The following is a 27313-nucleotide window of genomic DNA, read 5'->3' as shown; positions in this document are numbered from 1 at the left end:
CAGCTATGCTACACACAAAATCTATTCCAGCAAAGCTGCATTTTGAATACAATTGGTAAGAGAATGTACAACAGCTCCAACTAACAGCTTTCCTGCATAAAGCACCTGTTTTTCATTATGTGTATTTCTTGTGGTATTTAGGCAGGGATCATAGCAGAGAAACACTGAAAAGCAGTCAGAGCATATCTCCAAAGTGTGTGTGTATATTTATGTATTTCTACACTATTTACTGGAGTTTGCTACAGAAGCAAGTAAATGAACTCTGGAAGAAACACAACACACTCCTCTCTGTGCTGAACTTGACTGAAGAAATTATGTCACCCTGGTAACCAGTCACCTCACTGCATATCATCCCGCCACTAATAGCCAAATTACCTCTCCAACTTCCTAAATGCATGACATTTGGAGACAGCCACCTGAAGACTATTTATATCCTATCCTCAAAATCATTTTTGGATGTTCACAGAAAATGAGTATTCATGATAATAGATAGAGAAGTAACTCAGAAAAATCAGAGGTACTAAGTTTGCATGTTTTATAGAATTTGATATAAGCATTATAAAAAGATTTGTCACTTTCTCTTTTTCAAACACATTAAGATTATACACATTAAAAGGGTTTATTTAATAATTGTTAGTATGGTCTCTGAACTAGATCGCAGGAAATAAGTCTGCCACCATATTGCAATATTCAAAGAGAAAGACTTTCTGCTGCTTTGACTTTCTTGCTTACAGCTGATTTCAAACGCTGGGAAGTTACAAGGAAATATTTTCTCTGAAAATGCTATTTAAAGCACTCCTTAAGTTTGACAATTGTTACTGCCCCTATAGAGAACTGGGTGTTCTACAGATAATATCAGCGAATGTTAAATATCATGTGCTGCCTCTATGCTATTTAAAGGACTTTTATGTTCCAGAGAACAATTCAGCTAAATTATTCAGCAATTCATAAAAACAAGCTACTGCTTTAGGGCTAACTCTCCCTGGACATTAGCGAAAACTGTTCACTTGAAGATCTATGCCTCATTTTCTGCTTCTATTTTAGCAGGCTGAAGGGCCATTAGTACTTCCAAAAGATTGTTCAAATGAAAAAAAAAATATTAAGTAATGTAATCAGGAAAACAGGGCAGAGCAATTTATTCTAAGAAACAGACTTGAAGCAAGTTCAGTATGAACTGATGGGTTCACACTGGAGGCAGAGAGCATGGCTAGATATACATCAGTACTTTACTTCGTTACTTGAAACAGAACTGGAGACAGAATATTTGCTACATATTCTATACCAGGGATAGGAAGTATTGTTGGGTTGCTTCCTTACCTTATCATTTTCTGCTTTGCTATCAGGAATGATTTCTGACTGTTGCAATAATATAGGAAGATGCGCTCTCATTATTGGCTTGTGACTGACACTGCTGACTGTAAAATGTTGCAAAAACCTTTAAAAAATAGAAGTTTCATTTTGTTACAACCAACATCAAAAGATTTCACTCACATATACAGTTGGGAAATTACTAAAATAAAATTGTTAAAAGTTCAAACAAAGGTTTCCTAAAAAGGAAACAATTCATCTCAGAATAAAAATATCTAGTGTAAAGACAGTTACTTACTATGCATTACATATACCAAAATATATTTGTATTATTTCTGACAAAACTGATCCCTTGAAAACAAAAATAATTTTTCACCTCTCCAATTCTGGAAGGGCAGCAGATATTTTCAGCTCCCTGCTTCCGTCCTTTCCAGAAGGAAAAGACAAGGCATTAAATAGCTTCTGAACACTGGAATGCCTAAAACAAGCCAATTAATTGGTTAGTTACAGGAAAAATCCAGAAATTTATCTTCTTTAAACCAGATGGCTACACATTAATCACATATTAACATACAAAAAATAAAGCAAATGTTGCACTAGAAATACAACAAATACTTTTTGAATCATTATCAAAGTCTTCAGTGAGTGACGGCATTTTTCTGATTGTAGCGCACAGTTAATGTATAATTGCACTGGAGTATGTGGCATGAACTTACAGTCTCTTTTGTTCCACAGACAGGAATTCTTCCTGGACAACCCTTAAATATAATCCTGAGTTTGTCTGGTTTTGCCACGAAGAGAAAACCTGGAACAAACCAGACCTATGCATAAACATCATTATTCTGCAAAATTTGTTTTGAATTTGCTTAGGAATTGTTTTTGTTCACCTAAAAAATTACATGCATTTTAACTTGCTGCTAAATATTTCACAATACTGGTTTTGCTGCAAGAATTCAAATTACGGAAGAAGTGTCCACAGATTGGATTTTGTAAGCTTATTTTTGGCTAGACTGGAGCTGCTTTATGAAGTAACTTTTCTGAAATGGTCTAGTTTTCCCCCCATCTTCATAGCTGGGGAAAAAAACATAGGAAAAAAATTAACCATCAAATTAACAGTACCATTCACGTGTATCTTTTAGTCACAGCATGCTTCACTGATAAAAGCACTAGGTATTTACAGTCTAACTGCTGTACAGCAGGAACTGAGCTAATATAAGTCTCCTTTAAGTTGTACTGTAATTTTCATGAAGTAAGATTGCAGCAATCCTTTCTAGAAATTTAAGAAAAACTCTTGTTTCTTTGCAAAAGAAAAGGGAGCCCTTCATTTCTCTAGGGAACAGTATTTTGGCTCGCATCCTATTGCTTTAGCCAAGTCACATTAATATGAATGGCACCCTGAACCTAGAAATCAGATTCAGATGAATCACCCAGTCATTTAAGTGTTCAGTATTTCCCTTCTTTTAATAAGAAAAGGCAACAGCCATTGTCATTTTTCACAATAATTTGCTGCAAGACAAAACAACTAGGGGGGAATGACTGCTTTCCATTAACAAACTGACATCCTAAACACAAGGGTACGGAGATAAAAAAACCATCAAAATAAAATAAACTTTTGATATTAACAAGGACAATATTGCTCGTGTACAAGGATCCATGCAACCAAACAAATAACCACTTCCAAACATGCATAAGAAACCAAGGAAAACGCCTACAAGAAATTGAAAGAACCGGTCAACAGAAAATTGTATTCTTTAGAAGTCATAGGGCTAAAGATAAAGTGAAAACACTTAGGTCAGACTTAGACAGAACTCAACAGAAAAAAATCGGTCTCTTTTGTATAACTTAGTAAACATTTTTTTTAAAAAAAAGAGTTGTTATGGTATTAGAGAATATGAAGAAAACCAGAGAAATCAACACATTCCAAAGCCTAAGCAAATTTTCCTCCCCTACCAATTAGACTGGGGATGTGAAAGGTACCATCTTGTCTTCGTAGGATCTGCAAACCAGATTCCAGTTCTGTGGGCTCAGAATCTGGCAACCATCTCAGTTACAAGGAATTTAATACACTCAGGTCTGGATGAACAGGTAATTGGCATTCCCTACTTCAAGGAGGCTTGGAATAATTAAAGCATTGGTCCAGTAAGTGAGGTATCATGCCATATAATTGCAGAAGAGAAATTAGCACCTGCATTTTAGCAAATCTTTCTAACTACAGGTGTGTAGAGGGACTACTATGTCTGTGCGACTCCAATGACATGCAGACTTTTAGAAAAAAACTTGGAGGAAATCAGTAAATACCTGAAGGGTAATTATTAACAAATACAATAATATGTTTCCATGCTTACACAATCGGGTACACTTGATCTTATGAATGTGAATCTTTCATTCATGAGACAACATCTTCAAGACAGAAGATAGGTTTCTCCTACTTGAACTTGCGCAAAGCAACTGGTATGGTGACAGATGTGAAACCGTTCAACTGCAGAAATGGAAACCCAGGATAGAACTGTTTGGCAAAAAGCTAACTCAAAGGAGGACCAAAATAAATAGCACCAAAAAAACCCAACAGAAGGCTGGGGACGTTCACCAGCAGAGCTGCTTAGCGAACGTCTCGTGACACCCTTCACAAAGAACCTGGCATAGACCGAAGTGAATTCACAGCATTTTGGGGAACTACGTTGGGTGACAGCCTACACAGCACTGAGATGCTTCATAGAAAAATAGATCTAACCATAAGAATGGAATAAACAAAGAAATATAGAAGGTAGATAAGTACAAAAGCAATAATGAGCACACAAATATTTCTAGAATCACCTGGAATTATCAGTGGGTAGCAAAAGAGAAAGGACCTGAAAGTGTTTCTCAAAAAACATACACCATCAGTTAATTCAAGGCAGCAATGAAACATACAGGTAAATCAGGGGTACTTCTGAACATTTTCAGAAGAGTGAACTACTATTGCCTCTGTACAAGAAACAGATACACACATTATGGATATCAACAGCCAAAAAACAGATCAAAAGAAAAGTATTACAATGATCAGAGAAAAAGAGAACTTTTTACAAGCATAGATTAAAATGTATGGGTTGTGATTTTATTGGGCCAAATAAGCCAAAAAGAATAGGTCCAAAATTTCTGAATACCTCAAGGATGTCTGCTGGTAGAGCAAAAGAAAAACCACAGATATAAAAGCAGACCTAATAAAATAGGCTGAAAGTTCAAAACCAAACAAAATATTCCCAACCACTCACATAGTGGAACAGTGGGAGGAATCTAAACAGTTAAGATAAAAGGAGGAGAAATTTTATGGTATTAAACATAAATATTACCAGTGGGGACTACTCACTGAGCTAGGTGGTCTTTTCCAGTCCAGTGTTATGATCACATACTAAAACCCTTGTGAAGTCCTAAAATCTCCAGGCTCATTTCCTCAAAAGCACTATTGTTATAAAGTTTTGTTTATTAAAAGCCTCTGCATTACAATGCATGAAGCCAACCTACTTGAAGAATAATAAAATGCCATATGGAATACTTAAAGACTTAAACAAAACTCCCCTAAGGATCACGATCCAAATGTGTCTAACCACAAAAAAACACAATAGAACCTCTGCCACTACATACAATTGCTGTAGCCAATTATACACCAGTGCTACATTTAAAATGCAACTACTAGAAAACAAGCTTTTAGAGCACTCACTGGCTTGAGAAGACAAAATGAAAGCACATGGTGAGCATTAAATTTAACGAGCAACACAAGCACTAGAAATGCATACATAAATTAAAGTTTCTCACACATGCAAGTTCCTAAGATCAGGAGCAATAATGCTCCTGGGAAGGAATGGGAAGGTCTACATGGCAAGGCAGTCCACAACAGTCTCAAGTCTACAAGGCAGATGCTATAGGTCACAACGATTCAGAGTTTCAGGTTGGAAAAGAGCTTCTGGAGGTCTCCAGACCCACCTCCTGCTCAAAGCAGGACTATTGCTGGCAGTACAAATCAACTCATCCATGAGTTTCTCCAGCCAAGTTTTCAAAATCCTCAAAGGTTGAGGTTCAGTGTCTGGGCGATCTGTTCTAGTCACTGCACCGACCTCTCACTAACATTCAGTCTGAATCTTCAAAGCTGTAGTCTATGGTTACTGCCCCTTGTTATCTGAAACAGTCCTTCCTACTGTAACACCCCGATTTTTTATATAAAAGATAAGCTGCCTCAAAATCTCATCAGCCATTTCTCTCAATATCCTCCATGAACCCCATCCAGCTTCATAAAGGAGGTTTTCAATGTATTTCCTAAATTGATGCTCCCTCAGTATTAACTGCCCCTTCTCCTTTCTAAACTGTGCTTGTTCACCAAGATACAGGAAAAGGTTTAGCTTGTGAAGACAGATACAAGACAGACCTTGAACTTTAACCTTTCCTGTATTTACTTATCAGATGACAAGCTATAGTGGCTCACCTAAGGTGAGAAATAAAACCCTTCTCCTTTCCAAATTTAATTAGTTAAGACAGACATCAACAAATTCACCCTTGCCTCTCATCTGAAACACAAAGAATAACTTTGTGGTTTTCCCCCCACCCAAACCAATCTTTTTTACTTTACCTGTGAATAAAAAGCTTTATAAATCTTTGTTTTGGGGAAAAGTGCAATCATCAAAAAGTTGTCTCGGGTATGGAACTCAATTGGTAAATGAGCAAGCAAGGAACATTTGATGTCTACAAAGAGAGCAGCAACAATACTGGTTGAATCCTAGAAAAGGAAGAAACAGGACAAATCATAATGAACAGTTACTTGAAAGTGAAAAACACACTTAATACATTAAATAGAAAAGATCAGAGGAGAACTACTACAGTCACAGCTAGGCATGCATGAAGATCTGAACATTCGTTAGCTTGCATAGTGCAGGTAAGGCGCAAAAGGATCAACCGCAGCCACTTACAATACTCCATTTCCACTACGCAGCTATTGGAAATATCATAAGCTCCAAAGAAAGCATCCAAGATCGTTCTAAGCACCTAAGCTTTGTCTGGTCTTGAAAAGAGAAATTTGCATTTTAATATCTACTCTTTTCCCTCCACCAAAAACTAGACCTTCAGCCCTTTCCTCTGCTAATGCTTCACAACAAAGGCACCTTCATCTATACCCACACATCTCCTGTGACAGATACCTTGGAAGAATGAATTAAATGTCAGCTAAAAATATTAGAAGGATGACATGATGCTATTGCAAATTTTTATTTAAAATTTTTTTTTTTTTTACCATGCTCTTCAGCTTCTGACCTGAAAAGAACCCTGCTGCAATGACATACAACTATGTATGCAATTTAAAGTGTAGATCACGTGCATGTTGGAAATGTCCTGCTTCTCTCAGATTCTTTAATGAGCACAAGTTCTGCTAAATCTCTTGCTTCTTCATCTCAGTTAGGTCTTCACTAACACGAAGCTGAAGTCCTCAAGATCCATCTCCCTCAGAAGCACTGAACTCAGGTTGTTCAATTTTCATTCTAATAAAACAACACTGAGCCTTTGTCTTCTGGATTGTAAAATAGGCATTAATCATAGAATTGTTTAAGGTTGGAAAAGACCTTCAAGATCAGCCAGTCCAACCATTAACCCAGCACTGCCAAGGCCACCACTGAACCATGTCCCCAAGCACCACAGCCACATGGTTTTTGAACACCCCCAGGGATGATGACACCCCCGTCCCCGGGCAGCCTGTGCTAGCGCCTGCCAGCCCTTTCGGTGCAGAATGTTCCCTCACACCCAATCTCACCCTCCCCTGGTGCAACGTGAGGCCGTTTGCTCTCGTCCTGTCACTGGTTCCTGGGGAGCACAGACCGACCCCCCCGGCTACAGCCTCCTGCCAGGCCGTTGCAGAGCCACCGGGTCCCCCCCAGCCCCCTTCTCTCCAGGCTGACCCCCCCGCCCCCCCCAGGCTGGTGCCCCAGCCCCTGCCCCAGCCCCTGCCCGGCTCTGGACACACTCCAGCCCCTCTGTGCCTTTCTTTTACAACTTCACAGGATGCTGGAGTGTTTTATGCTTAAGCTTTGACTTGTAACTTTTCACAGCTATTTTCACAAGTATTAGAAAAACACTACAATTTAGTAGCATGAAACACCCATGGAAAGTGAGGATTCCATTACTTTGGGTTCAAATCAGAAACTGAGTGGCATCCATCTCCCTTTCAAAGGGAGAAGTGGGCAAAGAACTCTGCTTACCAAGTTTTGAGAAGAAAAAGCTCAGATCAAAAAGAATCTCTACTCTTTGTTGACTGAGGCATTAATTATAAAAGTAATCATCTCAAAGTCATTGAGGTTACTGAAGAACATAAAAGTATGTTCTCCTAAGTAAAAACAATTTCTCTTAAAAGAAAATAGCTTTTGGAATGTGGTACACAAATCCTGGATTCTGCAGGATAGCTCACAAATTTTACGAGAAGTGACTTAGAAGGCCAACTCATACATGCTACAATCTGTCTAACAGAATGTGCTGCTCCTTCTGGAAAATGTTTAGGGTTCCACAAATTGAAAAAAGCTGAAAAGCAGCAGCAATCCCCACAGACATTAGGTAACAAGAATCCAGGTCAAAGTTTTACAAGATGTTAATGTAGTGAAATTTCAGTATTACTTGGTAATATTTGTTCACTTGATTAATGGCCAAAATGAATGCTGGATTCAGGTACTTCAAGCTGAAACACTTGGTCTGAACTAAGATCTTAAATCCAAGCACACAGCACCTTAAGCTCTATACAGTAAAGATACCTTAACAGTTGATTGAATCACTGAACAGCTACAGAAGAAAAAGAAATAAACCTGGGAGTTCAGAGCCTGGGTGGCAGTGTAGCCTGTGGGGTTTTCTTTTACTCCCAGGATGGCTGGTACTAAGCTAGAATAGTGCGACCTTACGAGATGGGAGATTTGTGTTTGACTCTGCTAAGATCAGGATGGCTTCCGCTTTAGACCTTCATGGTACAGTTTTGTGAGCAATCTACCCTGTCCTCCACAAACTTGATGTATGTGAGCCTCAAGGACTTCAGGAGCTCAGGTAGCAGCAGGTGTCCAGCTTCTCAGAACAGAGAAGCCTGCAGCATGTGTTGGAGGAAGAAGTGCAGACATTTTCAAGTTAAAGAGAGAAACATCTAGCAGGCATGGTGATTGAGCTGCTAAGGAAGCGTACTTTGCATCACCTTAGTCTTTGTATCTTTTATTTTAATCCTAGCATTAAATTATCCTTTCTTTTCCATCAATATGGTTGCAGTAACTTCCAGACAAAGCATACTGAACTACCCTTCTTCGGTCACTTGTTAACATTTTAAGCTCTCCACCCTTCTATTATGCCAAGTCAGTTGAACAATAAAATGCTCTCTGTCAAGGTTTAGCTTTACACAAAAATCTGGCATCAGTTCAAGAATGATAGCCAGGTCCCATAAACAGCTAGTTTTATGAAAGTGAGTGTCTTGAATTAAACAATAGAAGGAAGGTCAGTGTTAAAATAGCTTCTTACACTACCAAGGGGCAATCAATATGATACACAAGAAAAGGCAGCTAAGGTAAGATTCTCTTCACCATTGTGCTTTCATCTCAATTGAATCACACACTTATATTGTATTTCACTGGTTTCCTCCATTATATCATGAAATCATAGCAACACAATGCTTTCTGGAGGTCACTAAACAAATGTGTAATACTGTACCTGAAGAAAATAGAAACTAAAGGAAACAGATTTTTATTTTTTTTCCCAGTGCCTAGGAAACAATAACCAAACAAAATAATCTCTTTTCCATTGTGAAAAAGTGATAGTTAATGCAGCATATCTGCCTTGAAGAGGGGAGAAAAAAAAACCACAGGCGATTTACCAACATTAACCTAACTCTCAATTCCCACTAAGCCAGAAGACCAAACTTTTATCGTGGCATGTTGGCCAAGTGAAGTGATGCAAGTTGATCACAGGAATGGCATTGTGTCTTTTACCGTAATTACATGCAACGTGCCTGTCCTTCTCACTTCTCAGCTTGGGAAATATGAACCAGTCATTCACTTCACCCTGTCAGTTACACAACACTCCACAACAGTAGACAGACACTGCTCATGACCTCTCCAGAGGTTAAGTAGTACACTACCATGAAAATTTGACTGAAGGTTAAATATATTTTGAATAGAAAACAGCATTTCACCCTCAATGCACCATAGGGCTTCACAATACCTTGAACTTTTCTCTGTCCATCACTTAAGACTGCTAGATGTTTTATGAATGCTATGTTCTAGATTTTTCTTTTAATGAAAAGCAGTTTTCCACACTACTAAGACCACACTGACCACTCAGTCTAATACAAAATTCTCTCCTCCTTACAGTTTAACTGATCAGTAATTGGTTAACCTAACTTATACCAGAAGTGTAGAGAATTGCATGAGTTATTACTTTTATGCACACACTTGTAAAGTTGCAACGGAAATTGAAACTTTGTACTAGTACACTACATAAGTACTGTTAAAAATTGATAAAAAGTTTATGAGAATAGGAACAGACAAAACACTCACCCCATCATATAGGGAAATGGAACTCATATGGTTCTTCGAAATGGAAATGCTGCCATGGTGAGGATCAGAAAAGAGAATGCCATCTGAAAAGAAGTACAATTTGCCTAGAATTTGAAAGAAAAAATGTGTCAATATTTCAGCATCATGTGACAAATGCCTCTTCTTTCTGAGGAAGAAATCTATATTTTTGCAGAATATTGGTACATTTAACTTGCAGTACATTTGAGTAAAGATTTGGAATAGTATCTCAACAGCATTCAGAGCACAACCATTTGATCTTTACTGGATCTCACTATCAAGGGCAGGAATCATGACTATGATTGCATTTGATTTAATCTTATCCCTTGAAGCCCACTTATAAATATTCTGTGGCGTGGGAGGTTTTTTTTGTTTTGGTTTGGTTTTTTTTCAAGCCAAATAAATTTCCATGCTGTTGAACTGCAAACTTCCAGAAGTGTAAAACTGACAAAACAAGAACTTAAGAAACATTTAGATCCAAACCAACTGAAAGTTCAAACATTGTAACATGTTGGTCAGCTTGTCAGCAAAGCATCAGTATACCAACACATCCCATGCAGACAGTAAAAAATACAGATAAAAAATACAGGATGACAGTCTTGCTTCCACTTCCTGACCAAGACAAAATTTAAACCAGAAAAGCCCTTCACCTGCAGACTTGCATTTTCTTTTGTGTCTAGAGACAACGGTTACCAGGTTAGCAATTTCTCTGGAAGCTAACAATCTAGTGTCAGCCAAGAGAGACTTAGCATTCGTCCTAACTCCGTTTTTCTTGCCATCTTACAGACACTTTGGTTCTTAACAAACCTGCATGACCAAGGAAAGCAGCTGGAAAATGAGAAACAGCAAAGCTAGATGATATGATGGATGAAAACAAAATTCCACCAAAGCATTAGAAACTGACCTCAGCAAAAAGCCGATTTGCAACAGTCATAACAAAGCCATGAAAAAATTACTAAGCAGGGGCCGCCAGCTGGACCTCTGCTACCAGCACTGGATCGTGCATTAAAAGCAGGATCACATCCCATACAGGGAAGCATGTGAGTCAGCAAAAGGAGAAGGTTAAATATTTTCTTTAAAGAAAACAAAACAAAATAAACAAACAAATAAAAACCCACAAAAAAAAAAAAGAGACACAAAAGAAAAAAGCCATCATTACTCAGAGTTGTGTTTTAAAAAAAGCAAAGCCAAGCAGCAACGTAACTAAAACATTCATTTAAACATGACTGCACATCTAGCTCAACCTACCAAACAATGCTTGGACAAAATAATAAAGAACCCAAGACATTTTCCTCTTGAAACAGCAACTTAGAACAATAGCTTCAAAATTGTTCAGTATTAAGTCTTCATTTTACTAAAAGAGCTTGAAACAAAATCAAATCACCATGCTAGATATGCAATTTCAACAGTTACCTAAAATTATATATAGGCTAAGTGTGAACATAAGTAAAGCTTCAGTCTAAACCAGTTAACAGAGAAATTGCACTGGAGAGACAGCTACTGTTAAACTGGGAAACACTACAATCACAAAATCAAGGTCCAAATTCAGAGCAAGTAGAACGGCTACAAAGCCATACATAATTACACAGATGCAGAGATTTACATGTACAAGATGTTCTTTGCTGATGCTTCCAGAGCTCACAAAATCGAAGCCACAGCACAGGTAGGTGCCTTCTTTTGAATGGTTGAGGAAGAAAAATGCAAAATGTAACACCTGAAGAACATTTCTGTCAAATCTCACAGAGTATCACACTTCAGAGAATGCATCAACAGAGGAAGAAAGGAAGTCGAAGATTTTACGTTTTTTGTAACAGAAAAGCAAGCCAAAAAGAATATTATTTAATCCAAACTGCAACAGCTTCCTTTAACATGGAAGTCAGTGAATTATATCAAGAACAACCTGATATACTACTTTTAAATTTTCCACAAGTTATTAATCACAAGAGTTTAGTTGTCAAGATTGACTGACTCAGTTAAGTTCATCCTACAACAACCTGTAACACAGCAGGTGTATTAATTAGCATACAGAGGAAAAGCTTTAGCAGCCTGAACTTTTCTGATGCATTTTAATCACAAATGTATACCTTACTACATTAAGATATAAGTGATGAGAGCTGAATGCCTATCTCACAGCACCCTTTGCACCTAATCGTGCCAGACTACATAGCTGCAACCTCAGTAGAGCCCAAATTAGAGCACAGCAAACTGTCTTGCAGTGTACATGAAACAGAATGAGATCAAGTTCCTTTTCAATTGAAAGCTAAGAAAATGTCTTGCTTGTTGAAGTGTTATGTAATAGTCCTTGTATCACCTACTTATAACTCTTCATCCCAAGAGTTATCAAAACGTTTAACTTCACAAGTCTCCCCAAATGATGGGAAAAGTAGATTGCTCCACTGGGGTGTACACAGCCAGTTTTCACAAAGCCGAAATAAAATAATTTTTTTTTTAAATCACCATTCTCTAGTTATTTACTGAGTGAACATGGGCCCACAGCACCGTATTGCAAAATAGCTAAATCTGTTATTCTGCATTAACCTTCTTTCTTTCAAGTCTGTTCAACTAGAGCAAAAGCAAATTCAGCTATGTGAAAGTTGCTGTTTAGCTTCCTTGTACATCTTTATTTATCCTCAACACTACATTGCATAACTACAAAAACAATAAAGCTAAAGATTTTCCTCTGAAGACTGTCAGCTTATACTAAGCACTCAGATGTCCAATATTAGTTATCTTCTGTTGTACATCAGTATTGTGACAACAGTACCTTCTCTTTACCGTGGAATATAAAAATGCTATGCCTTAAGAAGTATCTGCTGGTTCAAGGCTACGCAAGGCACGTTAATGCAAGGCCGTGGAGCAAGGGAAACCCCTCCCGACAGTCCTCCCAAATTGTCTGTAGTCACGTTACTGGGATATTCATGTGACTTAGATTCCTGAAGGACAAGGTACCAAGGTACCAAAAGAGGAGGCACGATCTAAGACTGTTGCTAGTAATCTTGCATCAGAAAGCAGTAACTTGACTGAACCTGAAAAGGACCAAGATCCAGCCTCTGTCTGTAATACGGTGAGCATCTATGCTAACAAGCATTGAAGTTTGAGTGAAAATGACAATGGCAAAAACCTGGAACAGCTCCAGGAGGATGTTCAGCAGGAGTGAAGAACACAAGGCTGTAAATAAATTCAGAGGCAGATCATTCCAATCCCCTTCTACACCACAGGCAGCGTATCGCATTGCCCGAAAGGCATATATGTGCCTTCGCTTCTTGAGCTGGGAGCCCATGGCATCCTGTCACTACTGTAACGCCCAATCTTTCCAACCTAATATTCATATAGACACAGAAAAGGCAGAACACATACGGCACATCATCTATTAAGGACAGAAGCAGCAAGTTTGTGCATGCTTTTGAACGTTAACTACGGGAAAAAAAGCCATCTCCCAGGTCTACAAAGCCTCATTGTCAATCCTTGTAAGAGTCCCACATCCCTCAAAAGCAAGCCTATGGCTCTGAAAGGAATCCTTCTTCTAGGACTCGGAGTTTCAAGCAGAGATTGGGGACAAAAAACAAAGACGTGGAGTTTAACAAGAGAGCTCTAAAGGTAAATGGAAAGAAAGGTTAAAGACAATGGTACAGGTAGGCTTACCAAATGTGTGAATCCCAGAAAATGCACACACCTCTTACATCTAAAAATACCACAACCAACCACCAAAACCACCAGAACAAGAAAAAGTGCAACAACTCTATAAACAATTTTCCAAAAAAAAAAACAAACCCCATATCTCACCTTCTGCAGGAGTGGCCTGTGGATTACTAGAATAAATATATGCTCCATCACCTCCAGTGAGTAAAGTGCCCAGAACAGATTTGTCTTCCTAAACAGGAAAAAACAAACAGTAGTACCTCAGAGTGGACCAAGGACTAATCCAGGCAAGAATATTTTCTCACAATTGTACCTCAAGAGAAAAGATTTTTTGAAACGGCATCTGTCAGAATTTGTAAAAAATTTTTAAACTGCATTGATACAGAAGAACTAGTGAATGACAGCACATGTCAAGAGTATAATTTTTAAAAGCCCTTACCCCCATTTTGGTTTTGCCAGCAGCTATTCAGTTACAAGTTATTGTCACAACCACAAGGCATAGCTTTTTGTTTTTAGATTGCCAATCTAGTGAACTAAAAGTATATTACAGGAAAATAAATTTATTTATAATGAAGATTTCTGGTAACCACAAATTAAACCACAAATGTGAAACTCATGTGGTTTAAGATGTTCCCAGATCCCAAATTATTTTCTTTTTCATAGTGCTTAAAGTGTTTTCCTTTAGACATTTAGCATGCTAATTAAGTTATAAAGAAAGTTGCATGTAGAGTGGCATTGAGCTTTGGGGGCTTTTTGAAACACATAAGCTCCATGGGTAATATTTAGTGAGACTTCCATGAAATTGTAGCTTTAATAGAACACTTTTTGCTCTTGGGTTTCGTAGTTCTTTGAAATAAAGAAAACCTCAAACTTTTACATACAATGTATTTTCTTTTTTTGTAGGTCAAAGTTGGAAAGAGACCGGGTAGAACAGGCAAGTCTTTTGTAGCAGAGGAGTAACAAACACCATAAAAGCCAGTTTTGCTAGCAGCTTTTTTTTAATACTGGTTCTTGAAAGTGTAACTTCCATAGTTTAACAAAAACATTTAATTTTACCTTCAATATATGCTGTGCCTTTTCAGACAGTTTCACATCACTATCTTCAACCTGTAGCCAGGGACAGTTTCCATTTGTATTGTTAGTAGATAAAGCAAGTCTAACATTATATAAAAAGCATTAAAGAAGACTGAAGGTAAACAAGAACCTTAGATATCACAGATAAAGTCCTGAGACCACAGTGTTTCAAAGACAGCTTTGTGCTCTTCAACGCTGCGTTACCATGGGACTGAAACAGTTCCTTGAAACACATTTAAAGGGGATACTCCCCATTAAACTGTTCTATAGACTAAACCAGTATCTTATAGACACAAAGCAGCATATCCCATTTGGTCTTATTTTTTATTACTGTTCGAGTGTTTAAGATGTATGGATTGCCAACAGGCATAATGTTGTCCAATTTCATGATGTTCATTTGAATTACACCTCTAACACAGTGTGGTATGTTAGAAGTCTGGAAAGAGACCTTTCTTTCTTTCTGTTGGGGCAGATGTTGAAGTGATCTGAAGTCCCCCGCAACAAACAGAATTTTCAAAAGTCACACTGTGTACTTGAAAAACACCCAGGCCTTTACACAGATAAAAAAACTGCAGTGGTGAAATCGAAATAATTTAGAACTTGTGTTATGAATAGAACCACCAGCCTTGTTCCACTTACTCATTTTTCATGTCATATCCACATTAAAAAGAATAGTATAGATATATTAATACTCTGTTTCAATGCCCAAGTTGCGTATTTTTTCCTCGTACATCCATGCTTTTATAAAAAGCTTTCATTTGTGAATCTGTATGTATAGAATAAAACTCAAATAATTTTTTGTGTACTAACCAGCCAAGAAGCATATCTTGGGATAGCTGCAGTCAGTACTATGTGGCTCGTTTCTGAATTAATGCTGCCATCTGCAGGGAAAAGCAAATTAGTATCGTATCAGTCATATATTTCAGACTTCAATAAGTGACTTCTACAACCTGACATTTCTTCAGGAAAAACCAAAATTTCCTCATTACTTCAAGGAATTGTTAGTGTTTATTGAAGCTTTCACAGCAGACTAGCTCCCAGCGTTCTTGTGCTGTAACTTACATGGAGGTGCTATACAATACCAAAGGAATCTTGCTTTTATTCTGGTCTTAGTACCTGGCTTCTTTCTTTGCTCTCCTCCCCACCTAAAGTTCCAATTCCCAAGGTTAAAAACTCACAGCCTGCCTGGGTACACAAGTTCATAAATACTGTTCAGGCAGCCTCAATAACTATGTTTGTCATATGTAAACAATCTGGAAAATATGTATTTGTCTAAATTACTCTGTAACCTGTACTTTAAATGTCAGTGTTCCAAAATCAAGCCTTCTAAAAACCATATCTTTTTTTTAGTTTTGTTTCATCTCTCCCCAAAATAAGCAACTGAAATGAAAACATACCATATAAAGCGAGTGTCACAAAAACAATGGAAGATAGCTGTTCAGATTTCCTTGTACAACAGAAGACATTCACTAAGACTGAAGAAAATTTAGGAAGGGTACTACTACACTTGAATTTTTTTACACCTCAGCCCTGCTGTATCACAAGGCAGCCATAACCCCCAAAGTCTTTTCAGGGAGATTAGAGAAACTTAACACAACATATTCATTACTAGCAAGCTAAAATATTTAGGTCTTTTAATTAACCGAAAGGCTTAAAACCATAATGATAATAGTAACAATTTACATTGGAAGCCCTTTTGCTCTTCCATCACACCAAAGCTAACAGAATGACAACACTGGTGTTAGAATTTACAAGTTACCTTTTTCTTTTACTTGTATCTGTGATGTTAGAAAGGACTCTGAAAAGACAACAGAACCCAAGCATCCTCTTCCTGTGAGCAAGTCTGGAACATCAAATACCATCATAGACGCCTACAGCAATCAGTTGGGCAGAAAGGATGAGAAAACAAAACTTGAAACATTTCAATTGAAGCAGCAAAATGCATATATTTTAAACCTCCTAGAACCCTGCTTCTATATTGTGGTGGGAAGTGTGAGATCATAACTCTATGTCAATGTTTTATTCCAAAATCCACTGTCTAACTTCATGTTAAATCTTAACCTTACCTCAGTTTCAGCATTTGAAATCTATCCCACCTCTCCCCTTACATTTGTATTCACATAGATAAAAACCCTAGCATGCCCCATAAAAAAACACCACACACCACACACACACTAGAGCTCTATTTTCTAATAAAATGTATAATCAGAATACTGAACAGCTTACTTACCGTTTTAATCAAACTCAGGCTATCCTCATTATCTAATGGAGTAATTCTAGAACAATATGATAATTAAATGTAACGGTTAGATCATTTTGAGTAACTTCAGAGTAGTCAAAAGAGCTATTGTTTTTTAAAATAAATTCTTATTTGTGTAGGCCATTTCAGTCAATTAGACAGCATGGGGATGAAAAAACACAACGCTGTGATATCAACTAAGTTAAAAGCATGGTTTTAAAAGGAAACTCTTAATGGACTCATGCTGCTTCTACTCATTAACAGTTAATAAAATTGGTCTGCCCAGTTGTTTTAGGTTTTTTTAAATATTTAAGATTCCACAGAATTACAGATAGGAAATCCTTAAATGTCTCATACACAAAAACATTTAGTACATCCTGTCTGAAATAATCAAATACAATTATATCCCAGAAGTTCCAAGATACAAAAAATAAACTTTTTACTGTATTAAAACCAATAAGTAATAACAAGAAGTGTAAGTGACACAAACCTTCCGTGATTATTCACAGCCTGAATTTGAAAAGAGATTTTGGACCTGTAGAACAGAAATTGCACTGGTGAATAATGTGTATTATACTTCTAAATGTAAAAAGTCAGCAATAATAGATTTAAAGCAAAATAACTGCTGAAGTGAATAAAAAAAGCAGGAAAAGAAAAATGGATTTTTTTTTTTAATTTAAAAGTCTGAATTCATTGTGAAATTTTGGAATTCAGCAGTCATGCAAGTTGTTTAAAATTAACATTTGACACATTTTTTTCCCCAAAAGAAGCTAATATGTTGACATAATACATCAATCAATAAGTATTTGAAAATGCATACCGTAATGCAGTTTTAAGTTGTGTTAAATGAAATGTATCTAACACAGACATCAGCACCTGCTCTGCTACCTCCTTCGCCTGAAAAATGAAAATTGAGAATTAACTACCTTTTCCCATACTTCCAAATCCCAGCAACTACAAGAGCACCCGTAAGACAGACAAAAGACCATACACTAAACAATAACACACTGATGCACCAGGCTAAAAATTGTTCCTTTCACATATCTGATTTTTCCTTATTATAAGGCTAGGAAAATTCATGAAAGATGGAAAAACAATCATAGATGGGTAAGATTAGATATACTCTGAAATTTCTCTTTTTTTTTAAACAGAATTCAGAAAGACTGGTTGGAGGCCACAGTATTAACTTCATTGATGTTATGCAGTTGACTAAAATATTTTTTATTATTATTATTTTGGTTTGCATGTAGTCTTATATTGCAGGCAATCCAAATCAACAATTACAGTGTACATAATCAGTGCTTCATTTACCTTGGATTCAGTGGAAGTTTTAGCATAGCACTCAATGCCAGCAAGCACAGCCTCTACAACAGCAGTATATATTTGCGACAACAGCATACTGAAGAGAAATACAAACACAACATTTACTAGACAGACAGAATTTTCTTCCTCCTCTGTTTAAAGGAGCAGGTTTTCCTCTCATAACACAACTCCCTCATGTGGAAGGGGTTCTTGTTCAAATAAGCATAGAAATAGCTTTATATTTAACCCTCCGGTTTAAAAAAAAATAATTAGAGCAAGTAGATTCCTTGAATTACAGAACGTCTTGGGGAAAAAACTTCTTGGCACAAAGGTATCCCTGCTTTCATCAGTCAAGGGGAAAAAAAAAGTTTTATTGTTGACTTTTTCTGCAGTTGTGTTGAGGATCACATCCTAAATATTCCAACAAGAATAGAATGGCGGCCCCATGTTCTGCAAGAGCGAAACTGGAAACCAGAGTGAACTAACTACAGAGACTGCTTAACATGCTCCAGAACAAGTCAAAGTAAGATATTAAAACAAACCAGTCACCACAACCTTTTGAGCACATCCACATCACAGCTCAGACTGGTTCCCTTCTTGAAAGGGAATTGAAAGTGCAGAAATACACAAAGATTAGGTGAAGCCAGCAGCAACTTACAGCTACTGAAATATTTATAGCTCCCAAACTATTGAAAAAAAGCCCCACAACCACCAAACCCCACCTGTGCCCAACTAAGAAACATGAGCTTCTGTCTTCCAGCTAAACTGGAACAAAAAGATAAGCAGATCAACAAAACAATCTTAATTCCCCAAAAGTTAACTCCTCTCATTACTCCTCTGCAACTGCTAGATGTTGAGGGAGGAAAGAGGGGGAGAAAAGAGGAAGATACAGCATTTAAGCCATATGCAAAGCATTCCTGAAGGATGGAAAAAAAAGTCTGAATCTCCCAAACATGGCCCAACATGGAGGAATCTCAAAATGCACCAATGCTTGGCTTTGAACTTCATCCTCAATAGCAGTAAGAAATTTTAAAATTTAACTTACTACTTTTTGAGGGTTTTTTCCTATGTAATTTCATGTACTAACACATGCATTTAACTTATATTTTCAGTACACGCTTGCTACAGGAAATACATGTAATTCTTCCTAACTTTGTAACGATTCCTATTGTCACTCAAATTCATATATATATGCAAGAAAACACCTCACAGTGGGCTGTGCTTTACATTAATACACTATTGTTACCTTACTTTTCTTCCCATTTAAACATCTTAAGACTAACAATGCAAAAACAGAAAATGGCATTTTCTTAAAACAACAGCAAAACCCACAAAAAAAACCCCAAAACACAACAAGGTTTACCCCAGGGATACTTAAAGTTATACAGTATATGCACTCCAGGTTGCAGTTCTGCTTCCTAAATACCACCAAATTTGGACTAAATAGTGCTCATGACATATTTTTCCATTTTTTATTTCATTGGAAAATATTGACAAATATAAGGACCTGTTACAGGACTCAACTGCAAACTAATTCCCAAATCATGAGGTCAGGTTTGTTAGAAAAGCTAGTTTTGCTGCTACTGTTGAAACTAGATTATTTTATCCAATACAGGGACGTTTCCAAGAAAAAGAAATTCTCACAAAAAATACTGCTTCTATCAGCTAACCCCTGCTTCGCTTAGAACTTCTCTAGCCATCTGTTAGAAGTGTATTTAGTAAGAAGTCTTTCAGAAGCAGGACAAGAAATATTCTGTATGTTTGGGTGGAACATATATCTAAGCAAAATTACCTGTCAAAGTTAACATTAGCATAAAAAATTTAAAACATGTTGCTTAGTCTAGTAACCTCACTCTTATGCCTTTGAAAACCATATCACAATTACCAAAAGCCAACAATACTAAGCATGAAAGGACACCACTACCACCTCCCTTTGACACATCTCTAATATCTTGCTAATATGTCATGCAGGCTTGCAAACTGCTCTGCTGCAGAAGCAGGAACAGGCTCCCAAATCATCCTAACTAGCAAGGAGGACAAAACCTCTGAGGAAAGGTCTGGTTTATCAAGATTGAGAGCAGTACCAAAGCAGATGATCTACCATGTTCTTCAAGCTTGACAAGTATCTACAACATGCATAGAAGTGGACATCAACATAAATAAACAGTCTTATTTTGTGAAGGTCAATATGTGGAAGTTTTGTAGCTTATTGGAAAAAAAAACTAATCAGAAGTTAACTTTTATCTATCCTCTAACAGAGCAAAACTTCTTCGCAAGTTTGAGTGTTCCCTGTTGGCGTTTTCACTAACCATTATAAATCCTACACATGGTTTAGCTTAATCAAACTAGTGTAAAAATTACTTTCACTTCTGTGAAACATGCTCCCACTGAGTTATAGTTTCCTTCTCAGTGTATATCAAATACATTCTAAAGCAATTCAAATAAGTGTTAAGATAAAAGTTTTATTGCAATTTAAGCAAAATTTACTAACATTTCCTTTCATGCTTTGCTATACAGCAGACGGGACGCCAAACTAACAATTCATAGTTTGGCTCACTGAAAACCTCAACGAGCGATTTGCCTTAGAAACCTTGTCACATTCACGTTATTCAATATGAAAATGTAGCTCTGCAAATGCCAACAGCCACTGCTGACTAAAAGCGGTTTTGACATACTGCCACAAGGTAGGAAGTGTGAAGAGTTAAGGAAAAATAAAAAGCTGACAGCTTACACTTGTTCAGCTTGCTTGTGCATCTCATTGTCATTTCCTGTATAAAAACAAAAATTTTAAGCACTTTTCAGAAGTGTTTACGCAGAACTTCTTGGGCATAACATTTCTGCTACATATCTCACATGACATTTATGCAATATTTTGTATAACTGCGGTTTCTTTGCAGATTTACTAAAGAACAAAGCAGATATTAACTTGTATCAGTACAGCCCGTACATACTACAGCCAAGACTAAAACCTGCATCTCCCCAAAACAGCTGCATTGGGTCAGAACAAAGATGCCACGCACACGGTATCCTGTCTCTCAAAGTGGCCTTTCCTGGATGCCCAGGAAAAACCACAAATAGATCAAACATGCCATAATTCTTTCCACTTTGCAAGCTTCCAACCACCTTTCTTCAAATGCTTTCTGAGCTGGATATGGTTTCTAGATATATAGTAACCCTAAGGAGACTGCCTTTATCCATAGACTCATACAGCCATTTAAAATGGGTAAGAAAATTGTTGTTTAAAAACTTCACATGGCAGGTTTTTGTTAGGGAAGACAGCTATTATAACACACTATATTAGACCCAAACCAGAGAATAAAGGATAAAAGTCAAAGAATTTTCTCCATCCTTTTAGAAGTCGTGAATTATTTCATTTTTAAAAAAAATCAGGCTTATCTGACAAGTACCACTTCAAATTACTGTATTTTTGGGGACTGTTTCTCTACTAATCTGTATGGAATGTGGACTTCAATGTTTATCCATTTTAAAAGGCCTGCACACTCAGAACTGACAGATTTTTGCACATGAAGGTAGGATGTGTAACAGAACAATGTTCTGTCATGATTTCATGTACTGCCTGTGGAACCACACAGTACCTACTACTCCATGGACTAATGCTCATGAAAGAATCAAAGCCATCTTTTAATCGCTACAAATTTAAAATTTTCAAAGGGAATAACTGTCTTAAATTACTACTTGGGATTTTTAATATACTTACCCAGGAAAGGAGTATGAGTGGTCCCAAAAAAATAGGTCCTTGAACAAGCCAGAGGTCCCTTTGGAGATACACACTGCACTACCTAGTTGTCAGTATTAATAAGATACAAAAAGACCTTAGTAAAAAACATTGGTGCAATAATTAACAATAAGCTAAGTTCCCCTTAAGTCTTCTAACCATTGACATACTACAGGAAGTGTACAACACACTTACCTGGATTTTAGAAAAGCAACTTACGTTTTCAAAGGTATATTTCACTTTTGACTTGACCTGAATGGTTGAAAGACTTTGGAAAGGAGATGAGCTCTGACTTCCATAAGCGTTAACCATGTGTTTTCAATTTCCTATGTCAACTGCTCTTTTCATGAAGAGGAAAGTGTGTCAGGTTCCCATAACTATGCTTGCACTTGGTCTTATTTACTATTTTCATGACACCCTATTAAAACAGTATCACCTGTACCTGTAAATAAACCACCTGTTTAAGAACAACGTCAGAATCTGAGGACAACAGATAGAGCAAGTACATCAGAATAAAATTGTACTTGCGTTTTGAAAGATTTCAAATGGTCTTAATGGGAATGTTAACAAGGAGGGGGGGGAACAAAATTGGAAGTGTTTTTACAGAAATACGGTTAGACAGAGCAGCAAATGGAGGATGAGATTTCACTGGGATGCTAAAACAATCCTTTCTCAGGCTTCTGACACATGCAAAGAGTCCAGAATACCCACGTCCGTCCATCCATCCCTAAAGCATCTACACATGAAATGTTGTCATGACAAGATCATAAACTCATTCCCTCAATCATACGCTCACGCCACAATGACCTGTACTCAACCACATCCATCTCCTCAGCAGCACAGACTCTGGACTCGCATGACTGACAGACACTCCCAGAGCCCATAGAAATTGGCTTGCAGGGAGAACTACACAACGCAATCTGCACACTACCTCTCCTCCTTCGCTGCGAGTTACCTTCTTGATCACCCAAGCCCAGCCAGCCAGAGGATCTGAATTCCCTGGGGTCGCTTCCCCAGTTACGTCCCCTGCACGGCGGTGCAACAAGCCATCGACCTCATCATATGTTTTAAAACTAAGCTTTTACTTGAAAATGGAAACAAGTTAATCTTACAACTTAATCTTAACATTCTTTGAACACCAGAAAGATTTTCAGTTTCATGAACTGCTCAGTTGCTGAAGCATACACTGAAATTTGAATACACAAGTATCCTGCATCTACTTGCAAAGTCATTATCAAAAAAAAGTGTCTTCCCATTTCTTTTTAAGAAATGGCTAAACAACTCTGATTAAAATAAAATCTGTGTGTCAGAGTTTAGTATATCATATGCATCATCAGGAAGATTTTCCCCTTTATGGCTAGGACAAACATCCCCACAAAAATTCCCTCTCCCCCACCCCACACATTTGCAGCACCACAATTATTTTATAAAGTTACCTTTCTACAGGGGAAAAAACATTTAACACATTCAGCAGTCCCTGATTAAAGAATCAGTACAGTATGACTTAGAGAAAGAAAAAGGAAACTCATTCCTTTGACTGATTATTAAGGTAACATATGGGGGTTTATATGTTAAGAATTGGGCATTTAACTCATGGAAGGTAAGCATTTTAAGGGCACAAAAAATATATGAAGAAAATATATGCTGCTTCAAAGTATCAGATAACTACTTAAAAGCCTTACCATATGCTTAGCAGTGCTTCCACCAAGGCCAGTGTTTCGAACAAGATGTCCTTCTGATGGAAAATTAAAGTTACCAGAGTTCAAGTTTTCCTTAGTTGAGTGGCTACCAAACAGAACAAAGGGCTGTCGGCTAGGGCTGAAGAGAGAAGAGGGTATCACTACCAAAATACTTGAAGAAAACACAAAACAATAAATGAAATCAAAGCTTTCAAGTCTTGACAGACCAACTATTGAATTCCTTACTAAAAGAGTAGGAAGAAAAAAAAAATATATTACTACAGCTGCAGAAAGCTTCTCATTGAAAAGACCAAGTTCCAAAGAAAAACTACTTGAATTAACAAGACTACAGTTTCTTTCATATACAAGAACATATCTCAAGGTTGTTTCCCAAATGGTATTAGAAGGTTTTTATTCCTCTTTTTTTAAAGTAAATTGCCTTGAAAAGCTGACTAGCTTAAAGTTTACCATCTTGAAAAACCCTGAAATGACTACACTGGAATTAAACAAAACTATTTTGGTTTTAGTTCTGGCTTTGGGCCCAAGACTCAGCTGGAGAGGTCAAGGTTTTTCTTTTCATTATTTAAATGCAAACAACATAGGATGCTGAAAACAATAAAGGACATTGAACTCCACCGTTTAACTCCAAATAAAGAATCTGCAGAGACATTCAAGTAGCTAAGCAACCTTTGTTTAGCTCAGAACAGCAGAATGCTTGGTTTTGTGACATACAACAAACCAGTTCCTCTCTCAGATAAAATTATATGCTGACATGAAATAAATCTGACCTGTATTTCCCAGCTCATATTGGCTAATATTTTGGGTTAACTGCCCTGCTTTAAGCATTTGTCTTGTGTGTGTTGTGACGCACAAAAGGACATCAACTTATTCAACCTTCATTTTTAGTTGGTTTTGAGTATCACATAAATAGGACCAACATTTTCAAACATAGCTGTCCTGTGTAATGAGTTCATGAGTTTGTTTAGATCTCTGACCATGAAGGAATTGATCGTGTTAGAATTATGTTCAACATGTTAGAAGGTGGATGGTTTCAAACATTGTATATTTAATAACTACACCATTAAATCCCACAAAAATTCAGCTTATCCTTCCTAGAAGTGCCTTTGCGCATTTTTTTTAAATATGCAAAGATAAGATGTGATATGCTGAGATGGTCCCAAAAAGAATTATAAACATTATGACATCAGAAGTAGGGAAAAAATGTATTAAGTTACTAGTGACACCACAATTTAACAGGGAATAATGAGCAATACCTGTTATCTGTTATATGGCTTGAGATCATTCCATGACTGAAGTAACTTCTGAAAGGCTGTGAAGAATAATTAAAAAAAAAAAAATTATTAACAAGCAAATGAACAGAAAGCATGATATGTCCTCACTATCATTAAAAATAAACCTGAATTATCCTTCTCAGAAAAAAATCCTGAACCCGCAATAACTACTTCCAACCTCCATAAACAAGCCCAAACACCATGAAGTCTCATATATGTTTAAAAAGCAACAACCACTATGAAAAAACACTGCACTACTTTCACCCATGTTGTATGTTACCATCAGTTATGTTTGAGATTTGACACATGCAACCTCAGCTTGTTCAGAAGTGCACATACCAAACAAAGCTTCCACTAAAATGGAAGTCAATCTACCTACAAATGGAGATCTTTTGTGCAAGCATAAAACAGCTAAGTTCAACTATCAGTGAACACTTGACTGAATTACACCAGGCAGTCCTAAGCCATCATGATATGGGTAGAGGTAAGGTGGGTGGTGAACTTAAAAATGCTTTTCTACTCCTCAAACATGAAAGGTGAGATGGGGTAGAGAGAAAGAAAAACAAACAAACAATGCTGAATAATAACTACTTCTGCATGGATGATGCTAGCATTTCCAAGTATTACAGAAGCAGGCATACCTCCCCCGCCTGAGACTCCGATAGTTCCAGAATGAAGGGAATTTCAGTATCAAAATTAGCAAAAAAGTTGGTCCACTGGTGTTCAAAAATCATTAAATCCTAGAAGAAAAAGATTCAACATTACTTAGTAAGGCAAGTGTTACATCACAGAAAAAAAATGTCACAGATTGTACTAAATGAACACAAATTACTTCAGAACAATGTAGACTACATTTCACTACGCAGTATAGAAAATGACCTGCCCAATGAAACACTTAAATACAAGAAAATAAACATAATTTAGAAGGTAAGGACCTTCTGCTGCATTTTAGGGGGTCTTTTTTGGGTGTGTGGTTTTTTTGGTGGGTTGGGTTTTTAGTTTCTTTGAGAGCCGAGAGGCAGGAGAGGGAAAAGGACCAGAGTCCAGCCCTGTTTTTAACCCAAGTTCACTGTTTTGAGATCACTCATAACTCAAATCTCATGTTTCCCATAAAATTTCCAAAATAAACACTTGGACAGGTGTAATTTTCAGTTTTGAAATCTGTATATGGTTCTGCAGCAATTTGTGTCTGATGTTAAATAAGCTTACGGACAGAAAATGAGGAACAAGGTGGGGAATTTGGAAAGCTCGTGGTATACAAGCAGCAGGCAATCCTTTTATCTGCATTTGTAAAAACAAAAAGTGCAAAAAGGAAACACCAGTAACACCTTACTGAAGCAGAATAAAAAAGGAAGATGACTACAGTTAAGTGCTGCATTCAAATTAATCTTAAAAAAAAACAGAAAATCAATAAAAAGAAAATAGTGTGTCACACTGACAAAGCAGGAACCTTACATAACTAGGCAATTTCAAAATACTTCAAGATTACTTGCAGTTACTTGTCACATACTAACTTGGAAGACAAGAGACATCCTGATTTTAGGAACTGTAGTTTTTCACATATATGTAACAGGCAAAACCAGAACTATGACTTTAGCAGTGGTCTAAGCACTGTACAGTATTTCATTTCAGCCACTTCATTAATGCAGCAATGAATGAAATTTAGAGAATGAATATTGATGAAACCTTACAAGCCTTCCAAAACACTAATAAAGCCTGTATTAGAGGTTAAAAATGAAGGTTTACATTTAGATGCAGAAAGTATCATTGGAGAATACTATAGTCTCAAATAAGCTTTTCATAGAAGCTAAAGGCTAGGAATTGCTTTTGTCAGTTTTTTGGCACATGGCAATATTTTGTACAGAACATTTTTTACATCCCAGGTCAAGTTCAGATCAGAAGGTTTTGAAATCAAAGTTGTATTAACAAAAAAGATATACTTTTTTTTGCTAATATATACCAGCTTCAAACGCTCTTAACTTCATCCTCATGGAGAAAAAAAAATATTTTTTTAAATAACCAATTTCTATAAAAGCAGAGTTGTATGAAAACCGCATTTATAAATTTTATTCAGAAAACCTGAATTCAATTTAACAACAACTTTCTAGTTTAAAACTCCAAACTAGGATAAGTAAGTCTGTTTCAGGGTAGACTTACCAGGTACAAGAAAAGTCCCAGACATTAACCTCACTTGTACAGGATGGGGGAAGTGAAGTATCAGAGTGTGACTAAGACTGACAGCCTTGTAAACTGTTATGACATTTTGATTTTCATTACAGCAGTTGATGAAACAACCAAATTGGTGTGAACTACTAGTATTTTATTAATAAAGGATACTTACTACTGAACTTACTACATACTGAAAGCTCACTTTGCTGCCAAGCTAGAACGTGATGAAAAATTAACAACGAAAATAATATATACTAATAACATTGTTTTCTTCTCTAACACTGAGATCAGCCCACCGTATTAAAATGAGGAATCACTTTACA

At 36.9% G+C, this 27313-nt stretch overlaps 1 protein-coding gene across 2 annotated transcripts in view; it reads right to left on the bottom strand.

Moving 5' to 3' along the window:
* Nucleotides 1-27313, bottom strand: part of DNAAF9 (dynein axonemal assembly factor 9) — a 78945-nt gene that overhangs the window by 24236 nt on the left and 27396 nt on the right. For both annotated transcript variants that reach the window (XR_013929631.1, XM_080396442.1), the window contains exons 8-25: nt 25463-25561; nt 24804-24859; nt 23533-23668; nt 21833-21914; nt 20846-20882; nt 18124-18211; nt 17633-17709; nt 17303-17347; nt 16804-16849; nt 16333-16444; nt 15384-15454; nt 14556-14606; nt 13644-13731; nt 9843-9946; nt 5909-6055; nt 2025-2113; nt 1685-1786; nt 1318-1435 (exon numbers count right to left, since the gene is read on the bottom strand). Coding sequence is in view for 1 of the 2 variants with exons in the window: in XM_080396442.1 (XP_080252568.1) it covers nt 1318-1435; nt 1685-1786; nt 2025-2113; nt 5909-6055; nt 9843-9946; nt 13644-13731; nt 14556-14606; nt 15384-15454; nt 16333-16444; nt 16804-16849; nt 17303-17347; nt 17633-17709; nt 18124-18211; nt 20846-20882; nt 21833-21914; nt 23533-23668; nt 24804-24859; nt 25463-25561 (1548 nt within the window). In the remaining variant the exon portion in view is untranslated. The remainder of the gene's footprint in view (nt 1-1317; nt 1436-1684; nt 1787-2024; nt 2114-5908; nt 6056-9842; nt 9947-13643; nt 13732-14555; nt 14607-15383; nt 15455-16332; nt 16445-16803; nt 16850-17302; nt 17348-17632; nt 17710-18123; nt 18212-20845; nt 20883-21832; nt 21915-23532; nt 23669-24803; nt 24860-25462; nt 25562-27313) is intronic.

This window comes from Falco punctatus (assembly GCF_963210335.1).
Source record: "Falco punctatus genome assembly, chromosome: 1".
Taxonomy (NCBI): Eukaryota; Metazoa; Chordata; class Aves; order Falconiformes; family Falconidae; genus Falco; species Falco punctatus.
The sequence above is the reverse complement of the archived record's forward strand: the minus strand, read 5'-3'. Positions and strand labels throughout refer to the sequence as shown.